General features: G+C 40.3%; 1 protein-coding gene across 1 annotated transcript in view; it reads left to right on the top strand.

The window, feature by feature from the left end:
- Positions 1 to 531: 531 nt before the first annotated feature.
- crppa (CDP-L-ribitol pyrophosphorylase A) overlaps positions 532 to 10,725 on the top strand; it is a 48,197-nt gene continuing 38,003 nt past the window's right edge. The window contains exons 1-3 of the mRNA XM_073486187.1: positions 532 to 889; positions 2,814 to 3,099; positions 6,492 to 6,641. Coding sequence (XP_073342288.1) covers positions 639 to 889; positions 2,814 to 3,099; positions 6,492 to 6,641 — 687 coding nt within the window. The 5' untranslated portion in view covers positions 532 to 638. The remainder of the gene's footprint in view (positions 890 to 2,813; positions 3,100 to 6,491; positions 6,642 to 10,725) is intronic.

Here is a 10,725-nt window from a genome sequence, read left to right as displayed (position 1 = left end):
TTCCATTTTCAGCACAATGCAGTCTGAGGAACTGGTATTTCTACTTTTACTCTATTCCTACTTTTCACCTCATACATTTCTGTGGCAAACACTTTATATCCTGACAACTAAAACAACATAACTGAAGGTCTATTTAGTTTAGTGGAGCGTTGTGCATATGGAGATCATTACGAACAGAACAAATTAAGAGTGCATGGAATAGATACACCACCTACCACATAACATTACAAATAATCTGATTTTCACTGATAATAGCACGTTTATTATAGTGAAATTTTCTCTGAGGGACTATTTGTTGTTTTGGCATTTACTTGTATTTTTTAAAACTTTATAAGTGACACATCTTTACAGTTTCTCTCCACTAAATAACTTAGACATCTATAAACTGCACTGCAGGTTGAAAGTACCCCACTTTAAATCCACAGCCCATTTTATGAAGTAAAGTGAAAACCGAGCTACAGTTGGGGGGGGTTTATTTTGAAAGCATTCACCGGAAGTCCGCCATTTTCCCGTTGTAACTTGACAGCGCTGTTTCCCAAAAAACTCCATCCGCGCTGCCGCCGCGTCTCCTCCCCGCCCCCGAACCTGTAAATGGACCGCTTCGGGAACCACCTGTCGTGACCTCCGACCCCGAACCGATGGAGGTTACCCGCCCGAACACGCAGGGCGGTGACCGTGAGCCGGACAGGCCCGCTCATCCCGGGATTTTCCCAACCTGCGAGGCCGGGAAGAGCGAGCGGCAGCCGGCGGAACGCAGCGTGGACTTCCCGGTGTCTGTGGTTCTTCCCGCCGGAGGCACCGGAGAGAGAACCGGGCTGCGGACACCCAAACAGTTCTGCTCGTTTCTGGGTCGGCCGCTCATAAGCTACACTATCCAGGCTTTCGAGAGGTAGGAAAAGAGTGAAGTAAGATAGGAGTAGAGATGTTTGTGGACACGTCCAGGTGCGTTACAGGTAGACCGGAAACACACGTCTCTGTCAGGATTCACCTGCTCTGACAGGTGCAGGCTGCTCACACAGTAAAGCTAATACACTTTAATTATTGTCCAGTACTACTTGAATATTTTGACACTTTCCCCTCTTTTACTGCTCTGTCAGGAGGAAATACTGAAGCTACTCTAGTGGCAGAAAGTAACTAAGTACATTTACTCAAGTACTGTACTTTTAAAACAACATTTTGAGATACTTACACCTTATTTTATCTGCTCTTTTAAACGTGTACTCCACTACAATTCACAGGGAAGCCTTTAACAGGGACGTAGCACAAAAGTCTGGACCCTGATCACAGACCGGGCCCCCCTCACATGCAGCCAGCTGATTATTGATTATAGTTTATACATTGTGGAGCTGTGTGGCTAAACATTGTGGCTCGACCTGTCTGATGTGTCTGTTGTGTTTATTTGATGTATTGTGTTGCTTTGCCAGCATCTTTGATATCTACACAACAGCAACATCTCAGACCACCAGATCAACTCAAGCCGTCATATTCTCCAACACTTACATTATGTCTTTTAATCTATTATTAGTGAAAGTGTTGTGTATAATAAAACTAAATGGCACTCGGCTTGTGGTGCTGAAAGCGCCTAAAAAGTACATTTTGAAAAATTCAACAGCGATGTCGCTTTGCAGAAGTCACAAACTGGTTTCTTAAGATAAACCACAGACCCTGTTGTGAGCAGTTTCGTGTAAGGACTATTTTCTTTCTACCCAATGGCGCCATGTCATTAGTTAGCTCGCCTCTTGCGTCCTTCTGTGCGGTAATTCAGAAAGAAAATACAAAAATACAAAAAAACGTATTTCACAACTTCAAGCGAGAAGCACCGGATTGAGTCCAAGGGGAACCAAAATCCTGCGAAGAAAAGCTCAACAGCTATTACCGCAGACATACCCTCAAATATCATCTTATTTTACACTTTAAATGCAGCTATTATATCATTTTGGTATTGTTAAAGGTCTCGATGCTTTCTTCCATCACTGGAGGACAGACAGCGATAACGACCTCAGGTTTCAGGCCCCGAGTCAGCGAGGAGAAGATGGATGTTTACAAGCTGTCGTGATCACTGCCTGACCTCCATTACAACAATAGAATAACAACCGGTGTTTATTAATCAGACGTGTCTCCTCCCAGCTTGTTGTCAGTGTTTACGAGTTGTCAGGAAATGAGTGCAGCAACATCCTGGGCACCGGAGAGCGGGAGGAGAAGCTGCCTGTGTGGCCCCGGTCGTTACACAGAGGCTCCCAGTGGAGGAGGGTCAAAGGTCGTCAGTGTTGGAGCCGAAATCCAAGCAGTTTTTTTTTTTTTTTTTAAAGCAATTATTTCCTGAATGCTGAAAAGATCAGTAGTTAAATCAACAAATATTCAGCAACAGTTTGACAATTTTGTTGACGATTTAAGTGATTGATTAAAGGAATAGTTCAACATTTTGGGAAATATTCTCATTCGCTTTCTTTTTGAGAGTTTGATTAGAATATTGACGTAACTCTCGTGGGTACGCTACAGTTAGCTCAGCAGAAATACTGAAAGTGTTGAATTACCTGCTTGTCTGTATTTCATGTGTCTGTAAATTACATATCTTTGGGTTTGGGCTGTTGGTTGGCCAATACACTCAATCTGAAGGTGTTACTTTGGGCTCTGGGATCTTTTTAACAAGCATTTTTCAGCATCCTAATGTTTAAAGAAGAAACAATAATCAATAGCTTTGTTGTAGCCCTTATTTCCAAATGTAAGAGGCTGCTGTCAAGCGTTATGTTCTGCTTATCTGACTTCTCACCTCACCAAACAGAATTTGCTGAAAGGACAGTGTTTTCTTGCAGGGTGTCATGGATCCAGTGCGTTGTTGTGGTTGTTGCCAAAGAAAACGTGGACCTGATGACGGACATCATCCAGCGCTTCCAGCACAGAAAGGTCCGAGTGGTGCCAGGCGGTTCGACCCGTCACAGGTCGATATGTAACGGAGTGCTGGCTCTGGGCGAAGGCGAAGGGGAAGAGGAGAGTCCCGCAGCAGACAGACCAAAGGTGGTCATCATCCACGATGCCGTGCGGCCTTTTGTGGAGGAGGACTTTCTGTACAAGATAGCCACGGCTGCCAAGGAACAAGGGGTCAGTACGATTCCAGCTGTTTGAACTGAAGCACGTGGGAATGTGGAGGAATTGGATCTTTTACAAGCTGAAATCCCACCAACATTGGTTTATTTCTGTTATATTACATTTGGTCAAGTGAGAACATTTGTACCCAATACATGAGGGATGAAACCATTTATTAGTCAATTGCATAGAAGAAAACTGGCAAAATTAATCAGCAACTGTTCTGTTAGTTGACCAACAGTTTGAATGATTTTCTAACAGGCAACATTTCCTAATATTCTCTTAAATATTAAATATTCTAGCACCTCAAGTGTGAGGATTTTTTGCAGTTTTGTTTTATGTAGAGCGGCAGATAATAACTATTTTCATTATTGATCAATTGATTAATTGTCTGCAGTTGGTTAATTGACAGATGTCTAATTTTGTCTGGCCAACAGTCTAAAACTCCAAAATATTCAATTAACTATAATATAAAACAAGTTAAAGCAGTAAATGTTCATATTCAAGAAACTGAAACCTGTGAATGTTTTTGCATTTACGCATGAAAAATGACTCGTCATCAGCATCATTATCAAAATAGCAACAATGATTTTTCTGACCATCAACTAATCGATTAATGGACTAACTGTTGCAGCTGTAGGATTATATTAAACTTGAGGTTTTAGACTGTTGGTCAGACAACACAAGACATTTGAAGAGGTCACCTTTGACTTTGGGAAACTGGATAGTACATATTTTTCTATTTTTGGATGTTTTATAGAGCAAAAAAAAATAATTAATCACGAAAAATGTTTGCAGATTAATCGAGATTTCCCACTTGGTAAGTAATGATGTGATGTAGGGCCATTTGATACAATTATTTGTAATTGATGAGTTGTTTGGTTTATAAAATGTCAGAAAAATGTCAATCAGCCCAAGCTGACGTCTTCAAATGTCTTTTTTTTGTCCACAACCCGAAGATACTCAGTTTACTGTCATAAAGAAGTAAAGGAACCAAAATATTCACATTAAAGAAGCTGGAATCAGAGAATTTTGACTTTTTTGTCTTAGAAATTACTCAAACCGATTTTATCAATTATCAAAATAGTTGTCCTATAATTTAAAGGTTGACGATGGATTAATTGATCAATCGTTGCAGGTCGAAGAAAGCTTTTGTACACTTACAGGATATAGAAATATTTCTTTAGCGTGAAAATGAACCAGATATGAGAAGCACTCAGGACACAGTGGAAATTGGGTCTTTGCTCAGTGAAAACATTAATTTGTATGCAAATGGTCTTTCTCCCATGAGAAAACGTTCAAAGTTCAGTACTGTAAATGTCGCAACTTGGAAATGACCATAAAGCTCTCACTGTAAATATGACTTAAAGATGTGTGGCCTCTGTGGATTGTCAGTGTTTCCAGTAGCACATACAGGCAGAATGTGTCTTGTTCAGAGACAGATCGTAATCCCTCCCCAAATAAAGGAAACAGCCCTAAAATGCCAGCAGTTCTTCATTCTTGGACATCGTCGTTGAAGCTAATTAAATCTCGACTGTAGCTCATACTTCATCTCTTCATGTGAATTTAGCTGAAAAACCAGAGAAGGTCAACTATAGCTCAGAGTGTAAACAACTCCATCACAGTTAGCTGCAGTCCCAGGAATCAAACCTTTCACCTGGTGGGATAAAGCGACGCGTCACTTCTGTTTGTGCGCCCTGTGGTTCGTTTGTCAGCGTGTAGTGTGAACATAAACAAACTACACGTTAAGTTACAACAAAGTGGAGTTTTCCAGATGGGTTCAGAGCAAAGAAGACAAGCAGTTCTTTTGATTGCACCTTTACCTTTCCATCGTCTCACAAAGTGTTTATCAGAGTGGCAGGCCCATCGCTCCCGCTGTTGGAGTTTATTTCATCAGCGGTAGATGGAAAACATTTGGGCCGGTTGCAGATTGGTCTCGTAATTATTCATGGCTGAGACTCTGAGAGGAGACTCTTGTTGAATGCAGGTCACACAGGTTGCGTAAAAAGCACGAGCTCCCTGACATAAGGCCAACATTGATGATGTGTTTCTGAGTGTGTGTGTCTGTGTGACGAACTTTCACAGCAGGCGGTCTGGTCTTCATTATCTAGCCAGAATCCACACTCATGGCAGAACGCCCGTCACCGCTGAGGAGCAGCAGATTAATTTTGATTTTAACAGCATGTGTAACACGCAGAACACATGTTTGCTTTCCTTTCATTTATTAGTTTCTCCTGCACACGCTCGCCGACTGTCTGCTCCTGCAAACGGCCGACAATCGTAGCTGCAGTGAGATGAAAATATTATCTCTTGAAATTTTGATTATTTTGAGTTTCCGAGGGGAGGAGGTACAAGCAGTGCGTGCTGCAGATGTGCTGGTTAAGATAGATTTATTGTTGCTGATGTGGCTGCTGACTCAAAGTATGATCAGGGAAATATTCTCTCTCAGAAATGTGCAGTTATGGCTGAACAGCCACCGAGATAATTTGACAAAGGCAAAAAAAATCTGGACTTTTTGTCCACAACCCAAAGACATTCTGTTTACGGTCACAGAGGCACCAGAAAATATTCACATCTAAGAAACTGGAATAAGAGAATTATGATGTTTTTCTTAGAAATTACTCAAATTGATGAATCGATTATTAAAATAGTTGCCGATTAATGTTATAGTCGACAATTTATCCGTTAATCGTTGCAAATTAAAGGATAATCTTGATTTTCAGTGTTGATTTTATTAAAGAAGAGAAGTTATTCCGTCTATTTAATCATTTTCATTCATCAAAAGCACAAAGAAGCGTCACCAGTTCCTCGGCTGACTCTGTATGTTAAAAACTGTGATATCAGAGTTTACCAGGAACTCTAATTTTCTCTGATTTTCCACGAGATGTTTTCTTGTCTGTTCCTCTCTCTGTAACCGTTCATCAGTGTAGTCGCGAACGTTTGCTCAAATTTATGCATCTTGAAATTGATTCAGTGCATGTTCATCACCTCATTTCATGCCGCCCTGTGTGTCTGTTCACTGCTATTTAAATAATTCCTATGATTCCACCTCTAAATGTCATTTCACAAAAATGAAAAATGAACGGCAGCATTCATCACATTCAGAGTAGAAACTGGGGTTTGTGCCCAGTAAAGGTGTTTGGAAAATACTCGTACTTGTTCAGCCATTTGATCCCTGTCCTGTTAAGAATATTACTGTCTAGACATTTCATTCATACATGTTTTTATGTAATCTGTTTTTTGCATTTACTATCTAAAAAAACTACTAAAATAACTGAGACAGGTGTGACTTGAAGAAAATATTTTTGCACACTGTATGCTCGAGGAGTAAGAGATAAGGAAGAATTTCTATGATATGTTTTCAAACAAATGCTAAAGACTGAATCCTCTTTTTCTCTGTTACCCAGGCAGCAGGAGCCATCAGGCCTCTTGTTTCCACGGTGATAGCCACCACATCAGAGGGCTACCTGGATCACTCTCTAGAACGAGCCAAGTACAGAGCCAGCGAGATGCCTCAGGGATTCACATATGATGTCATCTATCAAGCCTATCAGAGGGTAGAGTCGGGTCTTTATTTACCTACTTAACAAACAAGACGGCGTTCTTAGGTTGTGAATGTTGGAACAGGGGTGTTAATGAATGAATGAATGAATGAATGGTATGGTCCCTCTCTCCCTTGTTACAAAAAAAACTTAAAAACAGAACAGCTGCGTTTTGTTTTTTGTCTTGATGCTGTGTCAAAAGAGAAAACCTTGTTTTAAAATATCTTAATCAATAATATTCTGAATTAGACACATTATTTTTTCCGCAGCTGATAACTGAAGTTGCGGAGGAGTGATACATCTCACTTCTTTCTGATCTCTGTTGAGAGCTGCACATGCATAGTACCGATCAGGCAGCTTGAATATCTTTTACTTCTGTTTCCTCTCTCTTTCAAACTCATCGCTGACTGAACGAGGCGGATTGAAAGATATTAACAAGCCAGCGACCATAAACCTCAACACATGTGAGAGCATCGTGCCTGAAAAGGAGAGTACGTTAGCGTGTTCACCTGCAACTTGTGTTCACGTCACAGCCGAGCCGGAGGAAATAAATACATGTGACTACTGCCTGGAGTAAATCCTCAATATACATTCACATTGCACACAAAAGCCAGATGGAAGCGTGTTTTAAATGTTTTTTTTGGCCAGTGTAAAGTAACACAAAGTTTGAAAAGTTCCACTGCAGCTTGTCCCTCTTCTGGCAGTCATTCTCTTGACTTATTAATAGTCTTTGTCCTGTTTCCTCACATGTAGTTAATCACAAACACAATCTGTTTGCACATTTGCACATTACGGATGTTTTTCTTTAGACATGATGTCTCTCTCTGTTTCTCACCCTCGTCCCTTTGTTAACTGGTTTAAATTAAAGCTGAAAGTTAAATACAAACAAAACTAAAAAATAAGAAAATAAAAAATCAAAGTGAGAGGAACAAGAAACTAGAGAGGGGGACAGATGAGAAAGTAAGGAAATTAAAACTTTATCTTCACGTATTTTATTGCAGATACTTGATCGATAAATTCCTCCGTTACAGAGTTACACTTACCATTTCTTCTTCTTCTTTTTATGCATTCATTGGAGATCGTTGTTCCTTTAAAATTGCCACTAATTACCAGATCATTCTGTCTTACTGAGAAGGTCAAGCAGCAATCCTGGATTCACCCAAAGCACATGAGACAGTGTGTTAAAACAACTCATAATATCTGAGGATCCTGCAGGCGTGTGCTGTTCACTCCTGGTGTCAAATAATTGGCCAAAAAAAAAAAAAAATCTCTCAAATCTTTTGACAGATTGAGATTTATGCTCTAAGAATTACAGCACTTAGATGACGGCGGCCTTTATGATTCTCATACATCATATCAGGCCTTCACAGTCCTTCATTGTTCAGCTGATGTGCCAGAACCTGCAGGCTTTCACTCTGAAGAGCTTGTGGCGTGGGTGCTATCATTTTCACTCGGCCTCGGCTGCGTCTGGGAAAGAAATGACACATTAATAATATTTTCAGCCACACTGCAGCAGATTAGTCTGTGGAACAAAAATGAACAAAGGCTCAGTTGGAAAACTGGTGAAAAAGCACTGAAATTACATGGCACATTTAGGTGGATTTGGATTAATAGTCTGAGCAGTTGAGTGCGTTTTAATATGTCTACCTGAAAAATGGAAAGAATTCATCCGCTGACGTCAGCTGTAAATGTGTTGATTCTTCCCTTAAAGCGAAGACTTGGCAGGCTAATCCAGGGCAACTTAATGCGAAACCTGAGCTGCAGAAGTTGACCTTATTTATTTTTCAGACACTTTTAGTTTGCTATTTCAACCTTGACTCCATTAGACGGTTCTTCCGATCCGCCACGTCTTTCGAAGGACGCAGCAAGCTTTGAGCTAAGAGCTGAAGTATGCCTCCAATTGGAGCCCCGTTTGTCTGCAGTTATTTTTATTCCTGGCACATATGGATCTTCAGATTGCTCTGAGAGCTCTGTTGGCTTTGCTGTTGGCCTTTTCAGCAAATGAGCTCACATTTGTGCCGCAATGTCAAACCAGTCGAGTTGCAAAAAATCAGGACGAACTGGGGAGGTCGCTGGAGAAAGAAGAGGTTTGGGGTCGTTGGAGTTTGTGTCGTTTTTTCTCCTCCTCTTCAACCTTTCAAAAGATAGGGGAAGTGTCAGGTTAGGACTGTAGGACATGCTCATGAAAAATCTGTGAGAGCTGCACATTTGTATCTTGACATCCATTGAGAGTAGAAGAACTTAGGGCTGAAAAGACAAAGGGGAGACACTTTATCCAGTCCCCTAGTGAAAGCTTTTGTACGGGGAGAAGAAGGTTAAATTACCTCAAGACCGAAAGCGAATTTCTGCTGTAATTTCTCTCTCTTCTGTTCCAGGGTCTCCCGAATAAAAGACCCCTCTCTTTTATAGCTTGATAAAATATTACCTAGGTATTATCTCAGGTAGCATGGATTGGTCTTTGTAGTGTCTGTGGCCTTTTAAACCAAATGAGCTCATCGCCTCAATCCAAACTTCCATGTGATCTACACAAACTGAGCTTTCCCAGCAAGATGTTACTTGGTACAATAAAGTATATGATCATAATTTCAGGCTGAGAAATGACAGTCAGCAACACAAAATCTCTTTTAGACACCTTAGTTTAAAGCTTCTCTAATCAATAGTTGCATATTATGAAAAAGGATCAATTGACTATGCGTAAAGTACAACAGAGTAGTTCCCCTCAGATCTATGGAGCATTTTAGCATCCGTCACTTCACTGTTTTGGTTTTCGGGTCCTTTTCTGTTTTAGTTATACATCTCTCATGACGTTCTTTCCAGGAGCTTTTTTCTGCAAATTGCTCTCATTAAAAAAAATCAGCCAAACGTCCTGCAAAACAGCAGACAGACAAAGTTAGCAACTAGCTGGTGGACATAGTGGAGCACTTGGCAGCTAAAGGGCTCCTCCTCTCCGAGAAGTTGTTGGAGAAACTGAGCTTAAAGAGATTGAATACCGGACTCTCACTAATGAGAAAGCCTGACACAAGAGTCCAAATGAATCTTCATGTTTCTCCATATTTGATGGATGTAAATTTGCTGACATGTGAATGTTTTTGTGCTGACTACAATAAGCCAAACAGGATAGGGACAGCTGGCAAGACCTTTGCATCAAGATACGCTTATTAATATTTTTATATACAAAATGGTGTGTAATGTAAAAGACATAGTGACAAAACCACAAAAAGTATTGCGGTAACTAACTAACTAACTAACTAACTCACTCTAGCTTTCTGGTTTCACTTGGCTCAGTATTTCTTTTGTTGAATTGATTTGAGCATTTCTCTCAACAGAGCTTTGTCCTGCACAAAAATATTTTTTATTTAAACCCTTTGTATTTATTTCTTTTCGAACGTGACATTCTGCTGGTTCTGACAGACCTTCTCCTAATCCCTTTCTTAACATTTGCAGTCCAAGTCACGCATGTTTTTGTGTACAACACATTTTTTAAAGCAGTTTTCAGTCCATAAAAACATCACCATTGCATGTGTAAGACTTCCTTCCAATGAAATATACTAGAACCACATGTTTACCTACTAATGAGCCTTGGATCTGTTTTTTTGACAAACCATGGAAAATAAAGTACTGGAACAAACAATGTCAGATCTCTGCTGTTGAAAAGGGGCAGTTATGTAAAGATTAGTAGTTTCTGTTTAAGCATTTATTATGAAAAATGTTAAAGTGAAAGTTAAAGTTTTCTTTGTCATCCAGAACAAAGTGGAATATAATGAGATTTCAGACAAAGTAGGAGCCGACAGGAGTCTGAACTAGATCCGGTTGTTCCACCCAGACGAACAATTTTCAAATGAAGTAAACATAAAGCGACTGTATAACCTCGTATGTGCAGGAGCCATTTGTGTAGCACTGACAGTTATACATGAAAACACCACGTCTTACGGAACAGTGTGGGAAAATGTCTTATGACCTGATGAAACAAATGTTCTTAATACAGATAGATAAGAGCGTTACAGGGCCAACAGTCCATCAGCCAAAGAAAACAGATTCCTCTGAAGTGTCTGTTGAAAAATGTGGTGACGGCAGCACCATGTTCTGAGCCTGTTTTTCT

Source organism: Pagrus major, chromosome 17 (assembly GCF_040436345.1).
Source record: "Pagrus major chromosome 17, Pma_NU_1.0".
Classification (NCBI taxonomy): Eukaryota; Metazoa; Chordata; class Actinopteri; order Spariformes; family Sparidae; genus Pagrus; species Pagrus major.
Note: the sequence above shows the minus strand (reverse complement) of the source record. Positions and strands in the feature narration are given on the sequence as shown.